The sequence below is a fragment of the Myotis myotis genome, unplaced genomic scaffold, assembly GCF_014108235.1.
Source record: "Myotis myotis isolate mMyoMyo1 unplaced genomic scaffold, mMyoMyo1.p scaffold_m19_p_15, whole genome shotgun sequence".
Lineage (NCBI taxonomy): Eukaryota > Metazoa > Chordata > Mammalia > Chiroptera > Vespertilionidae > Myotis > Myotis myotis.
In genome coordinates this window covers 17,481,161-17,508,886 of record NW_023416319.1, presented here as the reverse complement: position 1 = coordinate 17,508,886, position 27,726 = coordinate 17,481,161, and the positions used below count along the sequence as shown (strand labels likewise).

At 58.9% G+C, this 27,726-nt stretch overlaps 2 protein-coding genes across 9 annotated transcripts; one reads left to right on the top strand and one right to left on the bottom strand.

Annotated features, from left to right (window-relative positions):
* Nucleotides 1-107: 107 nt before the first annotated feature.
* Nucleotides 108-10,191, top strand: LZTS2 (leucine zipper tumor suppressor 2). Of its 7 annotated transcripts, none has more exons than XM_036336279.1 (5): nucleotides 108-589; nucleotides 5,865-6,314; nucleotides 6,927-7,574; nucleotides 8,086-8,343; nucleotides 8,881-10,191. In XM_036336279.1, the coding sequence occupies exons 2-5, from the start codon at nucleotides 5,907-5,909 to the stop codon at nucleotides 9,562-9,564; spliced, it is 1,998 nt and encodes a 665-aa protein (XP_036192172.1). In that variant the 5' UTR covers nucleotides 108-589; nucleotides 5,865-5,906; the 3' UTR covers nucleotides 9,565-10,191. The 7 variants fall into 7 exon arrangements, with proteins under 7 accessions (XP_036192172.1, XP_036192174.1, XP_036192173.1 ...); XM_036336281.1 differs by lacking the exon at nucleotides 108-589 and adding an exon at nucleotides 938-1,319; XM_036336280.1 differs by lacking the exon at nucleotides 108-589 and adding an exon at nucleotides 1,351-1,485.
* On the bottom strand, nucleotides 10,185-27,717 carry PDZD7 (PDZ domain containing 7). 2 transcript variants are annotated; one of them, XM_036336276.1, is made up of 17 exons: nucleotides 27,583-27,717; nucleotides 26,543-26,915; nucleotides 23,755-23,895; nucleotides 23,275-23,449; nucleotides 22,612-22,788; nucleotides 22,182-22,329; nucleotides 20,912-20,972; nucleotides 20,103-20,510; nucleotides 19,433-19,627; nucleotides 17,885-17,935; nucleotides 17,122-17,297; nucleotides 13,770-13,861; nucleotides 13,540-13,631; nucleotides 13,315-13,386; nucleotides 11,978-12,601; nucleotides 11,588-11,688; nucleotides 10,185-11,196 (listed from the first exon to the last, which is right to left on the bottom strand). In XM_036336276.1, exons 2-17 carry the CDS (start codon nucleotides 26,763-26,765, stop codon nucleotides 10,981-10,983), a joined length of 2,952 nt encoding a protein of 983 aa, XP_036192169.1. In that variant the 5' UTR covers nucleotides 26,766-26,915; nucleotides 27,583-27,717; the 3' UTR covers nucleotides 10,185-10,980. The 2 variants fall into 2 exon arrangements, 1 of the variants encoding a protein (XP_036192169.1); XR_004972149.1 differs by lacking the exons at nucleotides 10,185-11,196; nucleotides 11,588-11,688; nucleotides 11,978-12,601; ... (1 more) ...; nucleotides 13,540-13,631; nucleotides 13,770-13,861 and adding an exon at nucleotides 18,236-18,332 and having other exon boundaries at nucleotides 17,212-17,297.
* Between the last annotated feature and the right edge of the window lie 9 nt (nucleotides 27,718-27,726).

The window sequence follows — 27,726 nt, the reverse complement described above, 5'->3', positions numbered from 1 at the left end:
GCTTGCTCACCTGGGCAGACACCTACTCCAAGGGCGAGCTAGGTGCTGGTTCTGCTTAGGCAACCCCAACCCAAGCTGTGAGGGGGAGGAGAGGCGGGTCTGTCTTGGTGTAACCCGAGCCTTCTTTGTCTGCTTCCCAGGGATTTTCCCGTGTCTGGGGAGTGGGCCGAGAGCGGACCAGGTTTGACAGAGCAGGGATTGGCGGCAGGAAAGCCCTACAGCCAGCTTGGTTAGGACGGCCAAGTAGGTAGCTTAGCTCTCAATCACGTGCTACTCGCCCCGTCCCCAGGTCTAAAGCCAAATCAACCCAGTAAGTTGTGAAGCCAGAGGGCAGCCTCGGGCCACCTCCGAGCTACTGCGGGGCTGGGTTCTGGGTCGGCTGTTGAGGGGGTGCGGGGCAGACCACTCCCTTCCTTGGGTCGGGGGCGCGGCCTCAGCGGCCCCGCCCCGCTCCACCAGGCCGGACCTGGCGGGCGCCCGGAGCCCGGAGCGGGCTTGAGAGCCGGCGGATCTGCGGCGAGAAGGTGCCCGCGCTGGAGCCGGACCCGGAGCCGGGCAGGAGCTGGAGCGGCGACGCAGGTGGCATCGGGTGAGTGGTGGGGCCGCAGGGGCGTAGGAACTCGCGCCTCCCACACATCCCGGCACCAGAGGAAACTTTCCCGTCTGGCGAAGCTGGGGGTTGGGATGAGGAGGGGGGTTCCCCACGCCAGGGCGCAGGCGAAGTGTCTGAACAGGAAACCGACACGGAAACCCACGCACGCGTGCACTCAGACCCATGCACGCACTTGGGACGCACGAACACACGTGCACTCAGGAAAGGACGCGCCCCGTGGGTTGCTCTTGCAGTCCTTGGAGCAGCGTCGCGGGCCCGCGCGGACCCCAGCGGACAGGGACCTCTGCTGTCGCGTAATTGACAATTGACGGGGGTGGGCGAAAAGGGCCGACCGGTCACGGAACGGGGTGGGCCAGGTGGGACACCTCACACGGCTCCTACTGCCCCGGGGCCTGCAGGTGAAGACTAAGACGTAAACAGGCACCGAGCACGTGATCACGTTACGGACAAGTGGGCTGTGCTTCCCCCCACCCCCGCAACCGGGCGAGGACGGCCCTCCCCAGTCCAGGGCGAGTTTTCGGGTCCCTTGCGGGGACTTTATTCCATTCTCCGCCTAGAGAGGTGATAAACCCTCCTCCAGAAACGGGAGCACAACGCCCCCTGGAGTCGGGGTAGCGCAGGAGAACGGGAGACGGACTGGGGTGGGGTTACCTGGGCTCCTGCCCTCCTTCTCGCGAACACATTCGTGGTGCACTCATCCCTGAAGGTAGGGGGGGGCGGGGAGAGGGCACTATTCTTGACGGCAGAGGACAGCAACCTGCCCCCCTTTCCCCGTCCCATACCTCCAGCCTGGGTAGCAGCTGGCTGAACACCCGTCGGTTCCCTTCCTACTAAGACCCCTCCTTGCAGAACTGGGAGCTCCTCCCCCCAAGGTAGGAGCAGAAAACCCACGCACGCAAGAGTGGGAGTCCCCGCCCCCCCAGAGAATGCGGGAGCATAATCCTCCCCTCAGTACTGGAGTGGTCCTATGCCCCTCAGGGAGGGGGAGGACGAGTCCTCCGCGAACATGAGGGAGGGGGCAGAGGCCACCAGCCTCCCTCCTTGCCCCACCCCCCACCCCTACGCACACGCTGAGCCCAGCTGCGGCTGGAACTTCTGGGCCTGCTGCCAGAAAGGGGAGGCGGCTCCGGGTGCCCCAGGAGGCAGGGATCTGGGCAAGACCAGAGGAGGGGGTCTCCACTGGAGAGAGGGGCCCCCGTCTGTTCTTGTGAGGCTGAGGATCTGGGGTGAGCCCGAGGGTGGCTGGGCTATGTTTCCCTTTCCAGGGAAAAAGAAAGAAAAACAACCCTTTCCATAGAGCTAAAAATAGAGCTGAGCGTCGGCCAGGTCTGTGGCCTGGAAGGGGAGGGTGGGGGCAAGATGCTCCTTCCTGGGGCAGAGGAGCTCTGGCAGGCCTGGCCCTGGCGGTGGTGGTGGATGGGGGTTTGGGGGCAGGAGGCTGTCCTTGCCCAGGGATGCTGGCATCAGCTGACCTGCCTAGGTCACAGAGACCCCTACAGGAAAGTATGTGCGTAAGAATGTTTGAGAAACGTGTGCCTGTAAGAAGTTGCGACTGTGAATAAGACCGTCAGTGTGTGAAAGATGCTTAGGAGAGGAAGTGCGTTTAAGATTGTGACTGGGTGCAAGGACTGCGAGTTGTGCAAGCCCGTGCACAAGTAGCCGTGTGACTCCGACCGAGTCTGTGTGAGTCGGCCTGAAAGATTATGGAAAGTCGGAACTTGGCACCAGGAGATGAATGGGCTCTGATTTGTGGCTGTGTGAAACCGAAGGTGGGGAAGGTTGTGTTTGTTCTTTGCCAGAAGTTGAGAATATCGGTGACCCCGACAAGACCGTGGAATGTTGTGAGGCTGGTGTGGGTTTGGACCCGTGATTACCCCAGTGATTGTTGAAGGGCCAGGGGCTACCTCTGCGAGCAATGACCTTTCTCCTAGCTGCTAGGACCTAGCAGATGACTCTGAGGGAAGGCTGGAGAGGGTCCAGTGCGGTGGAGTCGGCTAGGGGCCACGCCGAGGTCCAGGGGCGGGATTACTGGCTGTGTTTTCCGAACCTGCCACCAGGTGGCGCCGCCTCCGCAAAGCCAAGTGTGCCGCCTCCTGGCCGCTGGGGGTGGGGCAGGCACCCACCGAGCCTCGCTCCCCGGCTCGCGCTGGGGCGCGGGGCCCCGGCCGCTGTAGAGAGTGGGCGGCAGCGGACCCTCAGCCTCCCCCTCTGGCCTCTGAGGTCGGAGAGTGTGTCTGGGGGGAAGGGGGTGCGAGGGGGACGCTTCTACTGGAGGAGCGGAGGGGGCAGGGCGGCCGCCGCGGCTCCGGGCCCTTTGTGCTTGAACAATGACCAGCTGCCGCTGGCCCCGCGGTCGGGGTTGAGGTAGAGGGTGAGCCGCCGCCGCCGGGTCTTAAGCCGATCGAGCCCTCAGATGCACCGCCACCCGGCCCGGGGGAGAGGGAGCTCGGCTTCGCAGCCCCCGCGTGCGTCCGGACACGCGTGACGCGCGGTGCTAGCGCGTGGCCGCGCCCCGGGGGCGGGGACGCCCCTGGGACCCCTCCCCCGCGCCGCACCGCCCCCTCCGGTCGGGCGGGGGCTGCCCCGCAGGGGGCGCCGTGGAGGCGGGGCGGGTTGGGCCCGGCGGCTGCGAGTGGCCGCGCGCGGGCTGAAGCCGGGCGGCTCGCCGGAGGAGCGCGGGGGGCGGCCCGGGGCTGAGCATGGAGCAGAGCGGTGGAGGTGAGGGGGGCCGGGGCGGGGTGGCGATCTGGGGGCGCCCCCAACTTCTGCGTGGCGGAGGGCCAGTGGGAAGGGGGCATTCCACAGCGGCCCCCACTTTATGGAAGCGGAGGCGGGGTGGGGGGGCTCTGGAGGGTGGAATGGGGGCTCCCGGCTTCCTGTTGCAGAATGGGAACTGGTGATCCCAGGCGCGTTCCCACTTGACTGCTCCTGGGGATTCGGTGCGGGGAGACTTTCCCCAACTCTCCACCCCAGAGCGGGTCCGTGGGGCCTTCAGACCCTGGCTAGACCTCCCCAGGGCCGTGGCCGAACGCTGCCCTCGGCTCCCCCCAGCCCACTCAGGTGGGCTGCTGTGCCAGAGGGGTCACCCCAGGAGTGCTGGGGAGAGTGGGGGTTCCCATTCCACAGCCGGAGACGCGTTTCTCAAAATGGAGCCTCTCCTTGCCCCTCCTTCTCTCGGAGGCTCCAAGAGCGGGAGCCTGGCTGGCTGGGCCTGGCTTTCCAGACGCCTGGCTCTGGCTCTGGCTCTGGCTCTGGCTCCGGCTCCAGCTCTGGCTCCGTGGGTGTCTGGTTCGCAGGGCCTAACTTTATGTCTCTTCTGGATTTAGGGGCCCCTGGCTCCGTGGGGTTCAGGGGCCCTGGCCTCACTGAGTCTGTCTGTCTCCTTGTCTACCTGACACCCTGGGGCCTCTGAGTCTTTGTCTCTGGTCTTTTGGGTCCCTGTCTCTGAGTCTCCTCCCCTCTGTTTCCACTTTCTCGGTGCTCACTGAAGTGGGGAAATGCAGGCAGAGGTGCCAGCCCCCTAAGAAGCCCCTTCCCCGCTGTTGTCTGCTGCTCTGGAGCCGCCTGGGGCAGGGCAGAGGAGGGGGTAGTCCACTCACTTTGCTCAGGGCTGGCACTTGTGTGGTAGACAGTGCTCACCCCCACCCCAGCTCCCAGCTCCTCCTGCCTTAGTCTGGACATCTTCCAGGGTCTCAGGGTCTTTGACTTGAGTAGGGAGGTGGGGGTGGACTTAATGGAACACAAGAAAGATGGGGAGCAGATCAGGCAGAGGAGTCAGATAATCTCTCTCCCACATTCCAGTGAGGGGCAAAAATCAACTCCCACTCACCCGGTTGGCCCTGCCTCTGTGCCACCCAGGCCCCCACCGTCTCTCACACATGCTCCTATTCACACGCACACTCCTTTGTACACACTTACACACATTCACTTTCCTGTGCACACACTTGTGTAAAATAATGTGAGTTTACATATAAACTCAGGTTTATATGAGTGGACATTTGTCCAAACATATTCTCTCAGGTAGTCACACGCATATGCCACACATTCACTTAGTATGTATGCATTTGTAACTTTCACGTACTTTCTAAGAGTGGCCCCCCTCCTTATACACATACTCACTCTTATAAAATACACCCATAGGAATTCACACATACTCATGTATATATGAATGTGTCTACCTGCCCGTATCTATGCCCATACACTCATTCATGACGCTCTCACACACCTTTTCATAGACACAGTGCTGGTTTTCGTGCTGTGCATCCAGCCCCCCCCCCCACACACACACCAATAAAAGCACACGCTCCTGCTCCTACGCAGTTCTGTCCACCTCTTGGCCCCCGCTCTGCATGATGACTTCAGCAGATGCCTGAGTCCTGGTCTTCGTCCTCGCCTCAGGATGGAGGGAGTTCCGGGTGGAGACTCGCTGTCCCCTTCCAGGAAGGAGGAGGGCCTGGGAGGTGGAGCCCTCTTCCCTGGGCTCCGGGGAAGTGAGATCTTGAAGCAGCTGCCAGAGGTGATGGTAGGGCTTCTACCCTCATCCCTTTGGGATCACTCTGGGGACCACCTAAAGCTGGAAGGTTTCATAGAAGCTGGCAGCAGGCCTGTGTAGATTCCTGTAGGCCCAGCTGATTGGGTATGGTGAGGCTAGAAGTTGTCATGGCAACAAGCATGAACCTGCATGGAATCAGGAGACCCCAGAGGGCACCTGTGGGCTCCCTAAGAGCTCTGAGTTTCTTGTTTGGCCAGCTTCACCCTTGCCGCCTCTGTGTCTGGGAGAAACTGAGGCCCAGCTGGGGGAGGCTGGGCACTGCCTGGCCTTGGCTCTTTGTTCCCTAATTACCATCTGAGTTGCTGACTTGGTCCCTGAGGTTACTTCTGCCCAAACTGCCCTCTAATGAGGCCACCTGTCCCAGGGGACTTGATCCGCCCAACCGCCTTCCTAACTTGAGTCCTGGCCTCTGTGGGGGATGCAGTTTGGGGCTGGGCCCTGCAGAGCCACTAGGCCTCCCCTCCCCTCATCATCCCTGCTCAGTAGACTCAGTCCTCTGCCCTGGGCCGTGGTCTGGGGTGCAGGGAGAACCAAGGTTCATGCCAGTGCTCGGAGGGGGAACTTTGGGGGCAGTAGCTAACATTATTGATATCAGGGGGCTGTTCGACCTGAGATCGGGGGTCAGGAGAGGCACTTGGAACCTTTCATAGGGAGGGGGCTCAAGGTGGAGGGACTCTGACACCACTGCCCTGCTTGCAGGTTCCCCTGGAGGCCCACGGCCAGGCCAGAGGTTCTGCCGCCATGGCCATTGTGCAGACTCTGCCGGTGCCACTGGAGCCCGCTCCTGAGGCCACCACGACCCCACAAGCTCCAGCCATGGGCAGTGTGAGCAGCCTCATCTCAGGCCGGCCCTGCCCTGGGGGGCCAGCTCCTTCCCGCCACCACGGCCCCCCTGGGCCCACCTTCTTCCGCCAGCAGGATGGACTGCTGCGGGGTGGCTGTGATGCACAGGAGCCACTGTGCCCAGCTGTGCCCCCCAGGAAGACCGTTCCTGGCACCACCTTCACCTACATTAACGAGGACTTCCGGACAGAGTCACCCTCCACCCCCAGCAGTGACATCGAGGATGCCCGGGAGCAGCGGGCACGCAATGCCCACCTCCGCGGCCCCCCACCAAAGCTCATTCCTGTCTCCGGAAAGCTGGAGAAGGTGAGGACCAGCCTTCCTTTAGGGCCTGGGTGGAATCAGGAGCCCCCTGGAGAAGCTAGAGGAATTTGGAGGTCTGTGTAACAGTGTGGGCTCCTGATTCACCAGACCTGAGTGCTAATCCCAGCTCTGCCTCATTCTGGTTATATTACCTCAAGGAAGTCATTTAACTGTCCTGAGCCTGTTTCCATATATGTGACATGGAGGTGATAGGTCAGCTGTAATGAGTTTGTTGTGAAAATGAAATAATATATGTAAAGTGCTTAGCCTAGTGCCTGGCATATACTATGGACTCAATAAATGTTAGCTATTTGAAATTGCTGTTATTCAACAGCAGTGTGTTTGACTTTGAGCAAACCTTTAACTCTGCTCAGCCTCCATTTTCTCACCTGTAATATGGGGATAGTGATCATATTTTACTCGTGTGGCTTCTGTAATGACTAGAGATGAACCTTTTAAATTACTTGACATAAAGCTGACACGCGGGAGGCTCTCAGTGGTAGCAGTTATTAATGTATGGGGATGGGGGACCCCAGATGGGAAGACAGGAAGTGTGACAAGGGCTTTGAAAGATTGAGTAGCTCATCCCCAGTGTCTCATGGCACCTCATTTCAGAACATGGAGAAAATCCTGATCCGCCCAACAGCCTTCAAGCCAGTCCTGCCCAAACCTCGAGGGGCGCCGTCTCTCCCCAGCTTCCTGGGTCCTCGGGCCACCGGACTGTCTGGGAGCCAGGGCAGCCTAACACAGCTGTTTGGGGGCGCTGCCTCCTCCTCCTCTTCCTCCTCCTCCTCAGCTGCTGACAAACCTTTGGCACTGAGTGGCTGGGCCAGCGGCTGCCCATCAGGGACGCTGTCCGACTCCGGCCGAAACTCACTGTCCAGCCTACCCACTTACAGCACTGGGGGTGCCGAGCCGGCCACCAACTCCCCAGGCGGGCACCTGCCCTCCCATGGCCCTGGGCGGGGCGTACTGCCAGGGCCAGCCCGAGGAGCCCCTACTGGGCCCTCCCACTCGGACAGCGGCCGATCTTCCTCAAGCAAGAGCACAGGCTCCCTGGGGGGCCGCGTGGCTGGAGGCCTCTTGGGCAGCGGTCCCCGGGCCTCCCCTGACAGCAGCTCCTGTGGGGAGCGCTCCCCACCACCGCCCCCACCCCCTCCGCCCCCTTCGGACGAGGCCCTGCTGCACTGTGCCCTGGAAGGGAAGCTCCGTGACCGTGAAGCAGAGCTGCAGCAGCTGCGGGACAGTCTGGAGGAGAGTGAGGTGACCATGTGCCAGGTGTCCGTGGTGATCATGGGGGTGGCGTGGCAGGACGTGCAGAGGTGCTGGGAATCCAGGGAGCATTTCCGTTGGTTTCAGGGTGGGGGCAAGTGGTGGGCAGTTGTGACCCCATTCCCACCCAGTTGTCTGGCCGAACTGTAGAGTGGTGAGGATTCAAACCCAGCACTGCCATTTACCTATGAGTACTAAGCCTCAGTTTCCTCATCTATGAATGAGGGTATTTTTATTCTCTGAGTTATGAGTAAGGCAAAGGGTGTAAGTGTTTAGAATAATGCCCGGCACTTAGGAAGTGCTACTTAAGTGCTTGCTGCTATTATTGCTGTTTCTATTACCATAAAAGTACTTGTCACTGTGGTCATATTATTACCATTGTTCAGTGTAATCTAGCCGCCTAAAGCCCCAGTAGGCCACCAGAGCAGTCAGTGATTGGGGGCAGCTAGGGCTCGAAGTTTGGGGGAGCTGCCAGGACCCAGGCGTGCCTTCTCGCCCACAGGTGTATGAGGATCGGCAGCGGCACTGGCAGCGGGAGCGCGAGGCCCAGCGAGAGGACGGGGCGGCCCAGGCGCAGCGGGCCCAGCGAGCTCAGCAGCTGCTGCAGCTGCAGGTGTTCCAGCTGCAGCAGGAGAAGCGGCAGCTGCAGGATGACTTTGCGCAGCTGCTGCAGGAACGGGAACAGCTAGAGCGGCGCTGCGCTACCTTCGAGCGGGAGCAGCGGGAGCTCGGGCCCCGGCTCGAGGAGACCAAGTGGGAGGTGGGTCAGACCAGGAGGGACAGGAGCAGGGTCCTGCAGGAACAACCCGGAGAAAGAGGGGCCCAGGAACACCCCAGCAGCCTGCCACCCCTAGAGGACCTCCCCTTCCTCACCTCTGTGAGATGAGGATCCCCTTCCGACCTCCCTTTCTGGGAGGGGGCCTCCTTGTGTCTCCATGTTTGGCCTCCTCATTAGCCTGGTCTAGTGCCTTCCAGCCAATAATAAGAATGCAGTGCTTGCTATGCACCAGGCACTATTCAAAGCATGTTACGTAGACAGTTATCATCTAATCTTCATTAACAGCCTATGAGGTGGGTCCTGTAAATACTTTGAAGGAAAAAAATCTGGGTCTGTATCCAATTTAGCCGCTGACTAACTGTATGACCTTGACCATGTCGCTAGGCTTGCCTCAGTGTCTTCATCTGTAAAATGGGTATAAGGATCAAACCTCCTCTCCAGAATGTCCAGCATGCTGTCAGGGCCTGACCCCCGGGAGGACCCTTCTCACCATCCTTCCTGCCTGCCTCCCACCACCAGGTGTGCCAGAAGTCGGGCGAGATCTCCCTGCTGAAGCAACAACTGAAGGAGTCTCAGGCAGAGCTGGTGCAGAAGGGCAGTGAGCTGGTGGCCCTGCGGGTGGCCCTGCGGGAGGCACGGGCAGCCCTGCGGGTCAGTGAGGGCTGGGTGCGGGGTCTCCAGGAGGCAGCCCGAGCACGAGACCTGGAGCTGGAGGCCTGTTCCCAGGAGCTGCAGCGGCACCGCCAGGAGGCTGAGCGGCTTCGGGAGAAAGCTGGGCAGTTGGACACCGAGGCGGCTGGGCTCCGGGAACCCCCTGTGCCACCTGCCACTGCTGACCCATTCCTCCTGGCAGAGAGTGATGAGGCCAAGGCACAGCGTGTGGCAGCCGGGGTTGGGGGCAGCCTGCGGGCCCAGGTGGAGCGGCTGCGGGCCGAACTACAGCAGGAGCGGCGGCGAGGCGAGGAGCAGAGGGACAGCTTCGAGGGGGAACGGCTGGCCTGGCAGGCAGAGAAGGAGCAGGTGATCCGCTATCAGAAGCAGCTGCAGCACAACTACATCCAGATGTACCGGCGGAACCGGCAGCTGGAGCAGGAGCTGCAGCAGCTCAGCCTGGAGCTGGAGGCCCGGGAGCTCGCCGACCTGGGCCTGGCGGAGCCAGCCCCCTGCATCTGCCTGGAGGAGATCACTGCCACTGAAATCTAGGGCCCTTGGGGTCCCAGCTCCGCAGGGAGCTCTGCTGAAAGGGAACCGCTGCCTCAGGTCCACTGAGGGCCCCAGAGCCACTCGTCCCCTGGGATCCAGGCCGCTGGGCCTCTGCCAAGACCCCAGGCTGCCCTATGACTTGGATCGGACCCCTTGGAGGTCCCTGTGTTCACTATCACCCAGAGGCTCCTGCTCACTCCGCCTGTTTCACTCCCCACCTGTTGCCAGTGCCACTCTGCCAACCCCAAACGCTCACCAGCTCAACCAGCCAGGGGGCTGGGGAGAGGAAGGAGCTCCCTCGTCTCCACACTCCAAAGCCAGAGAGAGCCAGACAGCGCCAGCTGCTCCAGATGTGCCTGCCCTACCCTGCCCATGTTGGGGGACAGGGCTGGGACTGGGGTCTGGTCCCCAGCTTCCAGCTCTGCAGCCTCTCAACTGTGGTGAGGGGGCTATAGTCAGACCAAAGGAAGAACTCAGAAATGTCTTGTTTATTTGTGTTTGTGACCAAGTTGCCCCTCCCTACACCCTGGTGTATGGCCTCGTTTTCACTTGTATATTTTTCACACTGTAAATTTCTTGTACAAACCCAAAGAAAAAAATTAAAAATTTTTTTGATTTTTAAAAAAAGGTGAGTGTGTTGGATAAAGATTATGGGAACTTGTTTGACCCTCCCCCAGCCCCTCTTTTATTTGCTGGCTATTCCCCTACCCCTCATGGAGGTCTTTGGGGGAGAAAGGGAGATGGGGAAAGGACAAATCCAGTAGAAAGTCTACAGCTCGTGGACCACAACAGGAAATGGTCTCTCTGAGTTTGAGAAATGAGAAAAGACTTCATCCTGTTCCTTGCATAGAACACTGCTTGGGGCTGGGAGGTGGATGCAGTGACTGCTTGAGGGCTATCTCGGAGGGTCCATGTCCCCCAGTGCTTGGGAGAATCAAAGGGGCATCATGAGAAAGTACCCTCTGATCCCAAGTTCCAGACCTTGGGCTTCTCGACCTTCCTGTCTTGGGAGGTTAGGAGCAGCGAGTAGGTGACACAGGCTGCCCAGTAGCACCTTGTCCTTGACACCAAGTTTGTCTGGAAAGGGCAGAGCCTTGGGGGAGGGAAGAAAGCAGGGACATCTGAGCCGCCAGCGTGGAGCTCTGGGAGTAGGCAAGGCAAGAGGACTGGGAGGTTCCTGAGTCAGAAGGTCAGTAGGCGAGGTCTGGGAGAGCAGGAGGATTCCGGGGTCAGTGGGAGGGTCTGAGGTCAGTGGGAAGAGTCATGAGATCGCTGGGGAGAGCTGGGTTAGAATCTAGAGTCTGGAAGGTTGTAGAGGGGACTGGGCTGGGGTTGTGGCGTCAGTGGCAGAGGTCTGGATATTGTTGGGAAGGGCCCTGTGAAGTTCTGGCAGCCAACGGGCGTACCATCCAGGGGTCAGCGGGCAGGGGAATGGTCCGGAGGAAGGAGCTGATCGCTGGGTGCTGATGAGTCAGAGGGCAAGGGTGGCAGGTCGGGCCAGGGGACCCTGACCACGAGCTCCATGGGCTCCCGAGCCTTGTTTCGATACGCCCGGCGGATGGTATCCACTGCGCGCTGGTGGGTCACCTGCTCCAGGCTCTCTCCATCCACTGCCACCAGCTCGAAGCCAGCCTAGGATGGGAGTGGGGGACCACCGCCCTGCTCATCAGGTCACCCCCTACTCCAGCATCCAACCTCCACCTCCGCCAGCTAGGACACTCTCCTTCTGCGTGGAGGGGGTGGACAATGGCACTTTTGTGCCTGGAGCTGTTGGGGGCTGGGTGGGGCGCAGACAATGGCCCTTTGTCCCTTGGGGCAAGGGGTGGAACAGGATGGGCCGCCCTCAGGCCCAGGCTGGCATGAGGGGACAGATTTTTTCCTTGGCCAGCTCATACTGACCCCTCTCCTCCCACGACCTGGTCTGAACATGCCTGGCTGGCAGATGCGCATGACCCAGCCTGCCCCGGCCAGAGGCCAGAATCAGCTCCGGGCTGAGGGAGTGGGCCGGGTTGGCTTCACCCACCTGCAGGGCCCCACTGAGGAAGGCGGCCCCCCCAGGGAAGATCTTTTCTATCTTCACCATGGGCTGCACCTTGGACTCGATACCCCCTGAGATGCTGATGCCTAAAGAGAATGACAAACACAGGATAAAAGTGTGCCATCCCCCTACAACCCAGAGCTCCCAGGATAGGCCCAGGACCCCATCCCCAAACTCCAATTCTGTTACTATTCAATCCTCAACTCCCAAATCCTCTAGATCTCAAAGCCCCCAAATCTATAGATTCCCCCAACTATGCCCCAATACCCAGATTCTTTTCCTAGGCCCAGGCCCCTAGTCACATCCCCAAACCAAACCCACCAACCTTACCCAAACCCAAGAGCCCCTGCCAGGCCCATCCCCACCCGGACTCACCCAACGACTGTTTCATCTTGGACAGCGTGACTGTCCTCAGCTCCCCGCTGGGGGCCTTCGCGGCTGCCTGCTCAGCTGTCCTGCCAGGTCCATTCTCGCTGGACCCTTGACTGCCTCTCGCCCCGGCTACCTGCCCATCTATAGGTCGTGGCAGCGGGGGCCTGGCCTTCCGAGGCTTGTGGTAGCGCCCGTTGGCCATGCTGGGGGTGAGGATAGGCGCTGGGGATGGGGACCGCCTGCGTCCAGGGGACTTGCCTCGACCCCGGCTGCGGCTGCGGCTGCGGCTGCGGCTCTGGGCCGGGCCCTGGCTCTGGCTCTGACTCTGGCTCTGGCTCTGGCTCTGGCGAGGGCCTTCTTGGGTCAGGGGCTCTGTCAGCAGCCAGTTAGGTCTCGGGGGCCGGGGAGCAACGGGGGGTGGCTGGGGAGGGGGTGTGCAGGTGCCTCGGCGTGGGGCGAAGGCATCTACTGGCACGTCTTGGAGAGGGGGGATCCCTTTATGAGGGTGGCAGGAGGCAGAGGTACCCAGGGAGACCCGGAGGTCCCCCAGCCGCTCCCTCAGCTCCCCATCATCTTCCTCCTCAGAGAAGCCATTCGCAGGCAGCAGGTAGAAGCCTCCACGGCTGTCTGGGGAAGATGGCCAAGGTCAGGCTGCCCCCTCATCAGCCCAGACCACCTTGCCAGACCCCAGTCCGTGCCTTTCTAAGGCCTAGAAGATGAGGCCTGGGTTTGCTCAGGACCTACAGGCACTGCCCGTGTTCCATTGTAAGAGCACTTTAATACTTTCTATTATAATAGTTACAGGGTTTTTTAATGTGTCTAAGAAAAAATATGACACACACCAAACTAGTCATTTCTGGGAGGTTATTGCACAGAATGATCTAAAAAGTGAGTGGGTGCCCTGACCGGTTTGGCTCAGTGGATAGAGCGTTGGCCTGTGGACTCAAGGGTCCCGGGTTCGATTCCGGTCAAGGGCATGTACCTTGGTTGCGGGCACATCCCCAGTGGGGAGTGTGCAGGAGGCAGCTGATCGATGTTTCTCTCTCATCGATGTTTCTAACTCTCTATCCCTCTCCCTTCCTCTCTGTAAAAAAATCAATTAAAAAAATATTCAAAAAATAAAAAGTGAGTGGGTTTAAAACCAATTATTAGGTAAATCATAGTGGTGAGCGGATGTGGCAGAAACGGTTCTGGTGGATGAGGGCTATCCTTCAGGAGCCCCACACACCTCTGAAACCACAACACCCACAGTCCCTGGGGGCGGGGACGAAAGAAGGCCTGTCCTCCTTCCCCGGTCCCCCTGGGTGTGCCCCCTCCCCGGCCCTGGGACTCTGACTGACCAGGCACAGGGGTGATGAGGTGACGCTTGGGTGGTGTGTCTTGCCGGGCTGGTCGCAGGGCAGGAGGCCGTACTGGTTGGAGAGAAGAGGTCAGCGGCAGGGATGGGCTGACAGGCTCCCCGATGGACACAGCTGAAAGGGCTCTTCCCCCTTTCCGTTGGGATATGCCACCCCCCTCCCCACCTGGGGTTCAGGATCCACAAGTCCTGCCCCCCAGCTGCTGACCTGCCCGGCTCTTGAGGGCCTCAAACGCCTCCAGCTCCACAGGCATCACCATGCTGTCGAAGCGGCCCAGGTCCGTGGGGGCCACCACACTCCTGGGAGAGGAAGAGACGGGGGTGGGCAAGGGTCCAGTTCTGAAGGTGCCGGGGGTGGGGGCTTTGGCCCTGGGATGGTTGGGGGGAGGTATCAGGAGCCCCCCTCCTGCCCGAATTACTTCCTACAACCCTCCCCACCTGATGTCCCGCAGCAGCAGCAGCTTTGCGGGCTTGTCCAGGATGGCCAGCAGGGGCCTCACCAGGTCCTCCACGCCGCCCTCGTGCACGTACTGCGGAGACAGGCACCCAGGTCAGAGAGCAGCAGGGACTGCCCCAGCTGGGCCAGGGGCGATGGCTGGGCATGTCGGGGGGCCCTCCATGTTAGGAAGGGCTCTCCCCATCCCTGGGCTGTCCACAGGATGTCTTATCTTGGTGACTAGGTGAAAGCCTGCAACAACAATAACAGACTTGTAACAGCGATGACAGCTATGGCGCAGGCACTCTTCCAAGCCTTTTACACGTCTCTCATTTAGCCACCGCCCACCCTGAGAGATGACATTATTGATTCCTGGTTTGCAGGTGAAGAAACTGAGGCTCAGAGAAAAGGGCTTTGCCAGCGCCACACAGATGAGGAAGTACGAAGAGGGACTGAAACCCGAGACGTCTGGCTCCGGCCTACACTGTGCGGGAAAAGGATGTGCAGTGAGTAGACTCTCCTCCCCACCTCCTTCTTCCAAGCAGAAGGAAGGAATTGGAGCCAAACACTAGGCTGTGGGCTTGGCTGGCCCATCATTTGTCTGCACACAGAGCTACAAATTAGCCTTTGTCCAGGGCTGGAATAAGGACCTTGGGGACGGGGTGGCCCTACCGAAAGCCTCTCCAGTCAGTACTCAGGATGGAGGAGGCCCTTCGGCCTGGCACTGCCCGGATGTCACCGACCACACCCACCAACGCAGACAAACTGGCAAACTGAACACTGGCAGCCACCCTAACGAACACATACCGCTCCCTGGTGGTGAAAGGGAGACACGTACTGATTCAGGGACACAAACACAGAGCATCCTGTATGGGCATAGACACAGAGAAACAGCATGCCCTGGTGGTCAGAGCGAGACATTCATACATATCCGGAAATAAATAAAAGATAAACGATGTGTGTGGCTCTAAACCACACACAAAGTTATAGGGACTTACGCATACACATATGGATAATATACCCCAGATAGTCACAGATGTGCACAAGCTTCAAGTTCGCACACCTGCATTCAGCACCCACTACGTGCCAGGCTGTGTACCGGAGGGTGGCAGTCGGGGCACAATAATAAAAATCCTGCTCCAGATCTTCAGGAACTCAGTGTAGTCGGATTGAGGGGCAGAATGAACCACATGCCCCAGTGAACTACAAACCATTCACAGAGGGAGTCTCGGAGGAGGGTGGGAAGGTCAGAGTGGGCTTCATGGAAGCGGTGGCATTTACACCGACTCTTAAGAATAAATTCAGGGATCAGCATGAGTGTTGGGAGAAAAGTGCTCCAAAGGCGATGTAGACCAATGGGTAGGTAGAAGTTTAACCTGATCGCGAGTTACATAAAGGCCCTCCACGTAGGCCGCGCAGGTTGTGACCACAGTGTGAGTAGTGCCTCTGGAGCTGTGCAATTCATTACCTGTACCAAGCCCTGTGGGAACCAGGGATGATGCGGTGGCTATGGGAAAGCTGGGCTTAGTGGGTTGGGGAGTTAAATCAGGTGAGAACAAGGAACTTGCACTCCATTCTGTCAAAGAGGTTACCAGGGGCTTGGGGAATGTAAGTGATCAGCAAGGTGGTTTACAATGCCTGGCCTGGAGGCTGTGAGGAGGTGGCTAAGAGGGGGAGAGAGAAGGGGTTCAGGGACACACATCAAAATCACTCGGGGAGCTTTACTCATCTCTCAGGCCACCCCATAGCGTCCCATCTCTTGGTGTGGGTAGGGCTTGGGTCAGGTTTGGGTAGTATTTGGAGCTCTGCAGGTGCTGTGGGGACACAGTGAGAGGCATCCTAGTTGGGGTGGGGACAGAGAAGCCAGGGATTAGGGAAAAGGAGCGAATAAAGCAGCGGTTCTCAACCTGTGGGTCGCGATCCCTTTGGGGGTCGAACGACCCTTTCCCAGGGGTCGCCTAAGACCATCGGAAAACACATATAATTACATATTGTTTTTGTGATTAATCACTATGCTTTAATTATGTTCAATTTGTAACAATGAAAATACATCCTGCATATCAGATATTTACATGACGATTCATAACAGTAGCAAAATTACAGTTATGAAGTAGCAACGAAAATAATTTTATGGTTGGGAGTCACCACAACATGAGGAACTGTATTCAAGGGTCGCGGCATTAGGAAGGTTGAGAACCACTGGAATAAAGGAACAGAGGCCCACCTAGTGGCCACAGCCCAGAACTGCATGCTTACAGATCCTGGTTCAACAGCCAGCCCCACTTAGCATGACATTTGAGTTTTGCCAAGGCCATTAGCTGCCCCCAACATGCACCCAGCCACAGGGGGCCCTGCTGTAAACCAGGCTTGGTAAGGGGACGCATGAATTACCACGCCTCAGTCTCCAGGTGACACATGCCTTAGCTAGACACATGCACACTCACACAGATACAATCGTACAGCTAAGTCAACACACAGCCAGGTACTCCACAGACAGACAAATGCACACATCACCCAGACATACAACACAGCCCCACCCTGGCCCAGGTGATGGTGTGGGGGGATCCACAAACGATTTCCTGGAACTCCTCAGGCAGCCCTTGGGCACGGGCTCGAGTTCCCAGATTCATCACAAGGAACCCACCGCAGAAACCTGAAGGATCTTGAGGCAGCGGGAAGCCTAAATCCTGGGGAGGGCCTTCCAATCCTCCCAGAGGGGTGACATGCCCCTTCTGTAGTCTCACCAACATTCAGGCTACAAAGATCCCTCGCCTCTAACCTCTACACCACTCTGGACCCTCTGGTCTGTTTGAGGTGGAGGGGAACAGAGAACAGCAGTGCAGGTGTTGAGAGGTTTGGGCTGTGAGGTGGGGGAAGGGACACGGGATTACTTACCTGTGCCGGGCCTGGTGGCTGACCCAGGAGCAGAAGGAGGCATGGGAATGGGCTGGGGTTTAGAGAACGGAGGCAGGTGACTGCGGGGACTCCTGTACCCTGATTCATCACCTGCCTGACTCCTTCTCTCCCCAGCTTGAATGTCACCTCCTCAGAGAGGCCCTCCAAGGCCACATCTAATTGGTGCTCTTGGCTTCCTTTATCATGTCATTTTCCTTCACAGCACTTCACATGAGTTGTCACTATGGGTGTTTAGTGTCCAGCTCCCCTTTCTGGTTGTGAGCTCAGTATGTGTGCCGGTGTGTGCATGTGACAGGCAGGGGTGACTGCCACTTCTAATGACCACTGGCCTCACAGTGCTGAGCCCAGATACTGGCCAGCAGGCAGTAGCCTGAATGAATGAGGGCCTGGGTGACTGAGTGGCCATGTGCTGGGGCTGGGGGCCGGCTGGAGGCTCACCCGGGAGCAGTGGCGGGTGACGGCCAGCACCTCATCGTCTGTCAGCAGCCGCCGGGCCAGGTCCTGAATAAGGGGCCGACGGCTCTCCCAGGCCTGCACCTGCTCATCCACATTGGGCAGCTGGCTGGAGGGGCTCCCGGACCTGGCAGAGAGCAGGGCCCGGCCCCGCTCCCGGTCTGCAGGGCAGGAGCAAAGGGATATGATGAAGGAGCCTGGAGCCATCAGGAGAGGAGGTAGGGGCTTCCCTAAATGGGGGTCAAACCCCAGGACCTTCTGGCTGAGAGGCCCAGGTGCCCCTGATGGAGTCCCAGCCATGCTTCCCAACATAGTCTCCCATGGTGATCTGCCCGCCAATGGCGCTCTACCCCAGGCCCCTCTGCCCCCCAACACAGACCCCTCTACCAGCCTGTTCCTTAATGGAGTCCTGGCCCAGCGGCCCTTGGATTCCCTGAACATACACTGTCCTACTAGCCTGGTTCCCATTGGAGTTCTCACAGGCTTCCTCATATCCCCCAAATCAGTATTTGGGAATCCCAACTCAAACTCCAGGTTCCTAAAAATGTTCCGCAGTATCTGTCTGCAACCCTATCTTTCCTAGTCCAGTTCTTTTAGCTGCCCCCAATATGTACCTCCCTATCCGCCTGGTCCCTCATGCTTGATCTCAACTGAGCTTATCCCAAAGACCCTTAGCTGCCCCCAACATGCACCCCACCCCATCAGCAGCTCTGCTGTAAATCTTTTGGTAAAGAGATGCATGACTTACCACGTCTCAGCCTCCAGGTGACAAACTTCTGCACAGGCCCCACTCCCCCTGCTAAGAAGAAAAAGGCTCAGCAGCAGGCCCTGTCCCCAATCTGAAAATGGGGGTTGGGGGTTCAGGACTGGATGGATCACTGGTTGGTATGGAGAGTTCAGGCTGAAGGCGGTGGGATGGGGAGGCCATGAGGGTCTTGAAGGCCATGCTCAGGCCAAGAACTTTGTTTACAGGCAGTGGTGAGTCAGTGAAGGTTTTGGATCAGGAGAGGATACAGTCTGAGCTCTGCTATGGAGATTCATTTGGAAGCAAATGGATGGAGGCAAGAACCCCAGGGACAGAGTTTGGGGGCGCACTTACCTTCAGGGGCCAAAGAGAAAAGGGACAGCCTTGGAAGGAGAGAGAAGAGTGGCCTGAGAGGTGGGAGGAGAACCAGGAGAGAGCAGGGCCCTGGGGGCTGTGGAGAGAGAGATGAGTTGAGGAAGGGGGGCTGGCCTGCCCTTATTTGAAGGGATTGTCTCTCCCATGGGACTGTCACCTTGAGACCCCCGGGGGGGGGGGGGGGGGGCGCAGGGCCCAGCTCCTCATCCTCTAGTGGTTTTTGCCTGGCCAACATCCACTCTCCCCTCTGGACCACACTTCGATTTCACCCAGGGACCCCATCCTCAGTGCATGTTCCCCAGGGGAGTTGAGAAAGCGTCTCTCTCCCACATCACAGTGATGTGAGGGCGTGTGGTCCCAGCGGGACCAGTGAGAGCCTGAGGCTTTCCTGGAGACTCTGAGAAGCTCTCTTTCCTTTGTGTTGCTAAGCAGCCATCTTAGCTCGAGTGGCCAAAGCCCTCAGACAATAAGCCAATCCAGGGGGAGGGAACCAAAGACGAGAGGGGCAGATGTCCGAGGAGACTGTTCCATCTTTAGGTCCAGCTTAAATCGGTAGTTGAGCCAAGAGGTGCTTTTTAAAGCTACTGTGAGTAGAGTTTCTGTCACAGGCAACCTCAACAGTCAAGCCATCCCACTCTTGGTCCAGTCTCTGAGCCTCACGTGGGAGATGAGAGGCCCTCCGTGAGGACACTTCGGAGGCCCCTGACGTGAGTGCAGCCTGCCTCGGCCCTGCCACGGGGCCCTGATCTAGAAACGGCCGTGCTCAGGGATGGTTCTAGAAGCGGGTAGGGCCTGTGGAGCTCTGGCCAGGGGAGGTGATGCCAAATATTCTAGGAAAAGAGTGCCCTTCCCTCCCCTCAGAACCGGCTCCTCCGCTTGCTCCTGTGCCGTGACTCTATCAGTTTTCCCTTCTGTAAAATGGGCAGACGAGGTCGTATAAGAACGACCACTACATTTTCTGGGCACCTGTGTGGCAGATAATGTCCTAAGTGACGAACATACACTAACTCACGTATTCCTCACTCTTCCTGAAGATATAGGTATTATTACTTCAGTTTTACTCCTGAGGAAGCCGGGGCCCACAGGGTGCAGTGGAGACTCACGGCAAGTGAGAGGCAGAGTGGGGCTGGATGCCAAGGTGACCTTTCCTCCCTGTCTGACCAGCCCGGCACTTACCTTTCTCCATGTCCAGGCGAGGACGGGGCTTGGCCGGGCTCCCTCTCTCCAGTGTCCAGGCCTCTCTGCGCCCGTCCCCCAGCCGCCCCTGCCGCCCTCCCTTGAAGAAGAGGTTCATCAGTGTCTTGGAGCGTTGCAGGGCCCCCTTCTCCCCAGAGGACCCCGACTTCTCCTTCTTCCGCTGCTTCTTCTCTTCTGCAGACACGAGGGAGCACCCGGGAGGCTGGAGGGGCGGGCAGAAGGGAAGGACCAGGGGCCGGGGTGTGGGGAGGGGCAGAGAGAAGGGAGAGTAGGGGGACAGACAGGGTCTGCAGCCATGTGGGGAGGTGGGGATGGGGGGAGGGCCAGGGGCGGAATTTTTCACCCCTCCTTTACCCACAGCTACAGCTATGTGAGGAAGCCATGAGGACTGGAGTGTGTGTGTGTGTGTGTGTGTGTGTGTGTGTGTGTGTGTACAGGTCTGGGCACTCCAGGCTGGAGGGGCTTGTTAGGGCTCTATTGGGGCTCAGAGGGACTGGAGCTGGGTCTGGGTCTGGGTCTGAGTGTATTCTGGGGCTGAGGCTGGGTCAAGACTTGGGGCAAAGAGGGGTTTGGGGCCCAGGATGGGGTCTAAGGGAGGTCTTGGAACGGGGGCTTTAAAGAGAGCAGCAGCCACCCATCCCCCACGTACCCCACAAGGTCAGGTGGCTCTGGGAGCGTGTAATGGGGGGCCGGGGTCGGCTGAGGGCCAGCAGCAGAGCAGTCTTGGGGGACTCAGAGAGAGCAGAGTCAACGCGGCGGGCGGCTGAGGGTCCGTCGGAGCGGATGGCTGTGTCCCTGAGGATGACTGTGGGCCGCACGCTGCACCAGGTCTCCAGGCGGCCCCCCACATCGGGGTCCGTCTGCATGGCTGTGTCTGCTCGCCCCCAGCCTGGGCCTCGGCTGCTCGGCTCCTCCGGCCCCAGGCAGACATCCATGCGGTCAGAGGGCAGGGAGCTGGAGCCCTCAGCCGAGCTGTAGGGGGCGCTGGAGGCGTATGAGGAGACGCTGGAGCTGCTCTCGGAGGCCTGGGACAGCTGCTGCAGCACCCCGTTGCTCACTGCGGGCATAGGGAAGGCAGGGGCATTTCGGGGGACCGGCAGGTTGCTTCAGGGCCCTGCCAGGTTTGGAGACTCCCCTGGGCTTGGGGGGTTTGAGGAGGACCCGGTAGCAGCCAAGGTTGGAAGCTCAGGGTCTGGGCTCCCGGCTGCTCAGCATCCTGCCAGTAGGATGAGACCTTGAGGAAGTCACTTCTCCTCCACCCACACCCTTGGGACTCCAGATCCTAGGAGAGCCTGAAACAGGACCTGCACCTTCTCGGAGGAGGGCCCCCAAACGGCACTGGGCAGTGTGGAAATCCCAGTAAGATCCTGGTCCCCCTGCCCATTTAGTCCTCAGATATTCTGGCCCCACCTCGGGCGCTGCCCTTTCCCTTCAACCTTCCAGGCCTGAGCCACTTACGTCGGTCCAGCCAACAGTACTCAGAAACCATCTCCTTGTAGGCAGGGTACCGGCCAGTCTCCTGGGGCGGGCAGGGTGGGCAGAGGAGGGCATCGGGACGGGGTCAGAAGGGAGAGAAACAATGAGGCGTGATGGCACAGGAGTAAACTTCTCAACCCTCTTGCTCTCCATCATGCTGTAGCCACACAAGCCACTTTATTTCTGCGCATGCCAAGTTTCTCCATACTCCAGGGCCTTTGCACGTGCTGCTCCTTCTGATTGGATTCTCTTCCTTCAGCTCATCAGGTGGCCAGCTCCTTCCCCCTCTTCAGGTGGCACCTCCTCAGAGAGGCCCGCTCTGACATCCCCCGACTAAAAGTGTCTTCCTAAATCACCTCCGCCCTCGCTGTGAATTTCCTGTAGCACTTGTTACATGCTGCATGTATCTAGTTTATTTATCTGTCTCTGCCAATAGCAAAGACCTTGTCTTGTTGGTTGTTGTAGCTTCAGGACCTTGCCTACTGGCCACCCTATAGTAGGTACTGAAAAATATTGAATGGATGGACGGATGGATGGATGGATGAATGAATGAATGAGGGGCTGAGTGGGAGTAAGGAGGAGCGTTTGGGACGGAAAGGAGAAGTGGAATGTGGGAGGGGTGGGGAACGAAGGCGGGGGTGGGGTGGGGGGGGCGGGGAATGGTGGAGGAGGCGCAGGATGGTGAAATGGGTGAGAGGCTTGGAGAAGGGAGAAGGGTGGAGCAGGGGCCAGGACGAGGCACTCGGCTTAGTGAGGCATCACATCCTCCAGGAGCCAGAGTGAGAAGGACCTGATCCTCAGGCAAGTGTGAGACCCACATGAATAATGCATCCAGCCACGTCCCCTGAAACCCAACCTCTGTACAGCCCAGCCCTTCCTGCCCTGAACCCTGAGGAAGCCCACCACCTAGTCCTACCCAAAGCCACAGCCACCGCCACCTTTCTGAGCGGGACATTTTCTTTCCTTTTACTCCTAGGCCTCCCCCACTCATACAAAGGGGCACTGCCCTAGACACCTGGGGAGCAGGAACAGGCCATGCTACTGACCACCCCGGGGAATTGCCTGGGGCTCCTCAGTTACTTTGCCTTTCTGAGCCTTCTTTCTTCTGCAAAATGAGGACAATGCCTGCCCTACCTCTCATGCGGCTGTGAAAAAGTCCAGTTGTGAGCAATGGGCATAATTTAGAACGAGAGTGCTCTAGGAAGTCTTCCCTACTGTCTGGCCTCTCCCTGACTCCCACAGCTCTGCCCACCTTGATGGTCAACATGATGTGCGTTTGGCCCTTCAGCACCTCCACGGCCTGGCTGTGGCTGATGTCATCGAACCTGACACCGTTGGCCGCCAGGACCTGGTCTCCCACCTTGATACCGTTCTCCTCGGCCAGCCCTCCATGATCCACTCTAGGGTCAGACAGGCAGCAGTCCGGTAAGCCCCCAGGCCTGCCCTCCCTCACCGCAATCCAAACCCTCTTCACTTGGATACAGGGATGCCCCAGTCAAACTCCTTGACCCTCCTCCTGGTGACCTGGCCCCCCTCTGCCGATCCCACCCCTGACCTAAGCCCTCATTTGAACTTGTAGTTGGCCAGGCCTCCCTTGCTAACCCATCCCCAGGCCCCAGCCCAGGTCAAACCCCAAGCCCCATTCCCTACCCTACCCATTTCATTCCCTGCCCACTCCTCACTTGGACACGTAGATGCCCAGGCCAAACTCCTTGCCCCCTCGGATGTTGAAGCCCAGGCAGAAGTCATCGGAGGTCGTGTAGAGGTGGACGATGCGCCGCACCCCGTCCTCTGAGCTGCTCTCTGACCGCGTGGAGCTGCACTTCTCCACCACCAGCCGCCGGTTCACCACGTCCACCCTGGGCCAGCAGCAAGGAGCCCTCAGCCTGGGCCCCCATCTGCCACCATCCACCCCCCCACCCACCTCCCAGCAGCCCCCATAACTGCAGGGGAAAAGTGGGGCTGCCTTTGGGGGACTTCCCAGGTTTAAGATCTTCAGTGGGACAAGGATTAATCAAATCTGAGAAATCATCCTAATTTTCTTTAATCCTCATAGGCCCACGAGGAAGAGGTGCTGTTATTATCTTAAACTCAGCAGCAGCAGCAGCCAGGGGGCAGGGCCGCTGGGGTCTGGGATAGCAGAGCTGCGGGAGGAAGTGGAGGAGTGGGAGAGACGGGGCCTTTTCTCATTTCAGGGTCAGGCCTTAGGGTTTCCGTGACCCATCCCCACGGGATGGGAGAAGCAGGAGCCACACCAGCCAGGCCTGTGCAGAGCCCTTGCCCTCAGCCTCTCCTGCCCTGGCTTTGGGTAGGGGTGCAGGGGCAGGCAGGGCAGGCCTTCTCACCACGTGGTCTTTTCCTTGGAGAATTTGATGCCGGGCACACGGCCCATGCGCCTCACCATCATGTGCAGGCGGCTGCTGCCCGTCAGGACCTTCACGGCGCTGCCCATGGTGGTGCTCTCCAGGCTCAGCCCGTTCACCTCCGTGATCTTGTCCCCCACACACAGGCCAGCCCTCTCTGCACCGGGGAGAGGGGCGGCTGGTGTGGGCCACTTGGGAGAAGGCCTCCAGCATGAGGCTGAGCCCCCATCAGACCAGGCTCCCTGGGGTGAAACTTCTTCCCTGAGATGTGGGATCCCTAGGTGGGGTCTGTGTGTCCCATGTTAGACTAGGGACCTGTCCAGTAGTCCACTCTGCCCTGAGAGGGGCTCCATCTCCCCATTAGATCAGGCCCTCCAAAGCCCAGGATTCTTCCTCCCACCCCTGACAATAAGGTGGGGTCACATACATCCCCAGGACCTCACCCCCGGGGACCCTGCTCACCTGCACTGCTCCCCTCCTCCACCTTGCTGACGAAGATGCCCAGGCCATGCTCAGAGCCGCCGCGCACGCTGAAACCCAGCCTCCCTGCTGGACTCTTCTCCACCCGGACTGCATGGATGATGTCGCTCTCATCACTGTTGGCTGTGGGGATGGGGACACAGGCATGACTCCCATGCCCATTCTGAGCACAGTGGACCCCTGGGTTCCCCAACTAGGGGCCTGCAAAAGCTGGGTTGCTGGTCACAGGCATCCAGGGACCTACGTGAGGGGGGCAGCCAATTTCTGAGTTTCCTCTGGGTGACTTTGAGACTGTGGGCTAGGGAGGGGATGGGAGTAGACAGGACAGGACTCCATGTGGGAAGACACTGTTCTCATCATGTAGGGGTGTGTGTGTGTGTGTGTTTGTGTGTAGCTGATGCTTAGGCATTTTAGCCAAATGCCTAAAAATATTAGTATTCTGAGGGTAGGAGAGATAGAAAAGAGGTTTAAGAATCCATTCTATGGAGAACAGCTGAGGGAGTCTGGGCCCTTTAGCTTGCAGTGGAAATGAGCATGTCAGCTCCATCTTTAAATAGTTGAAGAACTATCCTGTGTAAGGTATTAGATGTTTTTGACTGTGCAACCCAGAGGACAGAACAAAACCCACATAATGGAATTATATGGAGGCCCATTGAGCAAGGGAAAACTTTCTAATACTTCCAGCTGTCAGCATGGAATGAGTTTTCCAGGAGGGAGAGCGAGTTCCTCATTTTTGGAGGCATACATGCGAACACTTGGTAAATCCCTGTCTAGGATGCTGTGGAAGGATCCCTGAGGTGCCTCCTGTCTCTTACACTCTGTGATTCTGGAAGTAAGGGCTCTAAGAGCTACCTGACCCTCTGAAGAGAGAAACCCCACAGCTCCATGCGCAGCATGTGCCCAGAGCCCAGAGCGGGCCTCTCTATCAGTGCTGGGGAAGTCAGAGGAGGAGGGTCCTGAGGGGCTGGAGCTGTCAGGGAAGAAATCTTGGAGGACTCAGATGGGTGGAATTAAGGGAAGACATTGATGAGGGATGGAGTGAGCAAAGGCTCAGAGGTGCGCCCTTGAGAAGGCCTTTTTGTTGGAGAAAAGGGAGAAGACTGAAGCTGTGAGAAGGTGAGATTTCTTCTTGGGGCTTACTTCAGAACTCTAAACCTCTCTCTCTCTCTCTCTCTCTCTCTCTCTCTCTCTCTCTCTCACACACACACACACACACACACACACACACACACACACACACCTGTTTCATCTAAGAGAAACCAGAGCAGCTCAGGGAGAAATCCCCAAGGGCAGCCTGTGGGCAGGGATGGTGCAGTACAGACACGTGGGGATCCTGGGACTTCCAGGGCAGTGTCCCCTGCCCCCATGTCTTGTAGCTCCTCTGGGGACTTCTGCTCTATGACAAGAATGACAGTGCTGGCCCTTAGCAGCGCCCTGCTGCTCACTCTGGGGTGAGGCTGAGGGTGTGGATGATGGGTGTGCTGGACCACTGGTGGAGGAAAGCCTGATCCCTGAGTTACATGCTCCACCCCTGCCCCAGAGGCCCGGGTAGAGGAACAGGGGTGCCCAGACGGGTCAGGGGGAGGATCAGGGTCTGAAAAGTTCAGTCTGGGATTCAGCCAGGGCGCTCTGCTGGCTGAGGGACAGGAGGGGAGCTGGAGATAGTTGTCTGGTCCTCTCTGCAGAAAGCCCAGGCCCAGAGAGCCCCACTGCCCTGCTGTCATTCAAGGTCCTGCTTTGCTCATCTGCTCTTTGTTGTCTCACACCTGTCCCTGCAGCCAGGCTGTCTCCTCAGTGCCCGCCCCATCATGCTTCGTGCTTTCTACGTCCATCCTTTGTCTGCGATACCCCCGCCCCCTCACCAGCTGTTCCCGTTGCCGTCTCTAAGCCCCGCTACACTGTAAGTTTCTGAAAGTGAAGACTGAGCCTTCTTTCTCTCTAGGCTCCCTGCAGAACCTGACCAGGGCTGGTACAGAACTGGTGTGCAATGAGGTGGCACTAAGCATCTACATAAGCTTAGGTCTCCCCTCCTTCAGGGCCCAGCCCTGGGGCTCCCTCCCTTACCCCCACCTTCCTTTTCTCCCCACTCTCCTAAACATTCGCTACTCTATCTTCATTTCCTTCCTTTTGCATGTGGAGCCTTTCATTCCGTCTGCCCAGCTGGGCCCTGGTTCCTCCCAGCTCAACACAGAACTGGACACGCAAGAGGCTGGTGGATGGAGGATGTCCTCCGTCCTGCACGTGCCCCCAAGGCACACGCAAATGGGTTTGGACAAAGGTAGCATCTATGAAAAAATAGAAACAAAAACAAAAGCAGCAGATGAGCAAAGCGGGCCGTGAATGACAGCAGGGAAGTGGGCTCCCTGGGCCTGGGCTTCCTGTAGACAGGACTAGATATCTCCAGCTCCTCTCTGTCCCTCGGCCAGCGCGCTGGCTGAACCCGAGACTGGACTTTTCAGACTCTGCCCAGCTCATCTGGGGCTAGCATACCACACACACACACACACACATATTCCCACACTTTCCCGGTAGCTATGCCCTATTTCCCACCTCTGCCCTCTCTGCAATCCTGGAGTCCTAAAGGACTGGCCTAAAGGAGCAAAGAAAGTAGGCGAGGAAGAGGGTATGGGTTCCCAGAAGCCCCCCTCCATCCTTGGGGCTCCCATCTCTTGAGTTCCCCCACCTGTATTGGCTCTGCCTCCTTCTACTTAGCGCCATATGTCCTCTCCCCCCACCCTCTGCTCCGGCCTCTGCTGGGCCCCACCCCCACCTTCGATGGGGGAGTTGATGAGGATGACACGGCCCATGGGAGATGAGGCTCGGATTCCGCGGGAGGGCCCATTCAGCAGCCGCTGTTGCTTCCTCAGCAGGTATCGCGTTGCGGAGCCTGTGTCGCTGCCCAGGTGGCCTCGGGAGGAGAGGGAGCTCAGAGAGCCAGAGCTTAGGTCTCCAAGGCCCAGTGGGTCGAAACCCACCGAGAAACCGTGCGCCATGGCGGCTAGACTACAGGTCCAGAAGGAACCTGCTGGCCCTTGGGAGGAGGGCTCTGCGTGCTCCGGGCTCCATGAGCCTTCTGGGCAGGACTGGGTTCCCAGTGAACCGGAGCCCTCACCTCCGCTGCCGCTCTGGAGTGTGCACTAGGCCTGCACAGGGAGAGGGAGGGGTTGGAGGAGGGGTGTGAGTGCTGCCCCCCAGAATTTCCACCCCTCCCCCTGGTTTGAGCATCCTGCCCTCCCATGCCTTAGGCCAGAGAACTGCTCAGTCCAGGCACCACCATGGACTTTTTGGAGCTATTCACACCAGGCGGGTGGGAACCTCTCCTTCACCCCTCATTCCTGCTCTCAGCTGAGTCATCTACTTACTCAGTCTCTATCCTCATAGGAGGTTGAGAGTGGAGGAGATGGGGTTGTGGCAGGCCGTGGGCCTTCACGCGTGTGAGAGAAATTGGGGCCAGGGCAGTTTACTGCACACCTCTCTTGTGTATGGGAGTAGGGGGTCAGCCAGTATTTGGTGCTCAGGTCTCAAGGGCTGGGCTTCAGGACCTGGGACAGCTGCAGCCAAAGACGGCAGAGATCTCCCGGCCCAGAGACCCCCAGGCCCAGAGTGCTGTCCCCTCTGTCCCCCTCCTCTCCCGTCTTAAGAAGTTGCATGGCCCTCTCCCAGGCTTTGTAGAGGACCTGCTGGCGAGAGCCCCACAACATCCCCCGCAAACCCGGGGCCAAGTCCCCCAGAGCAGATCTCAGCGCACCACCCCCGGATCGGTCCTCCTGGCGCCCCCACCTCTCGGTCTCAGCCCCCGGAGCCCCTCACCTGCTAGTGTGTGCGCGGCCGCCGGCCTCGCCCGCCCGCGGGCGCGAGCGACTGCAGCAGCCGGGGACCCCGCCCACGTCTCGCCGAGGCTGCAGGAGCGGGGCGGGCCTGAGCAGCCCCGCGCTCCCATTGGCTGGGGAGGCC

Coding starts and splice junctions, on each gene's coding strand:
- LZTS2 (XM_036336277.1), top strand. CDS start 2,030: ATGGGGGTTTGGGGGCAGGAGGCTGTCCTTGCCCAGGGATGCTGGCAT. Junction 2,117..5,864: donor ACAGAGACCCCTACAGGAAA/GTATGTGCGTAA, acceptor CCCTGCTTGCAG/GTTCCCCTGGAGGCCCACGG. Junction 7,575..8,085: donor ACAGTCTGGAGGAGAGTGAG/GTGACCATGTGC, acceptor TCTCGCCCACAG/GTGTATGAGGATCGGCAGCG.
- PDZD7 (XM_036336276.1), bottom strand. CDS start 26,765: ATGGCGCACGGTTTCTCGGTGGGTTTCGACCCACTGGGCCTTGGAGAC. Junction 20,511..20,911: donor GTACTGTTGGCTGGACCGAC/GTAAGTGGCTCA, acceptor CTATGCCCGCAG/TGAGCAACGGGGTGCTGCAG. Junction 13,632..13,769: donor CTGCTGCTGCGGGACATCAG/GTGGGGAGGGTT, acceptor TTCCTCTCCCAG/GAGTGTGGTGGCCCCCACGG.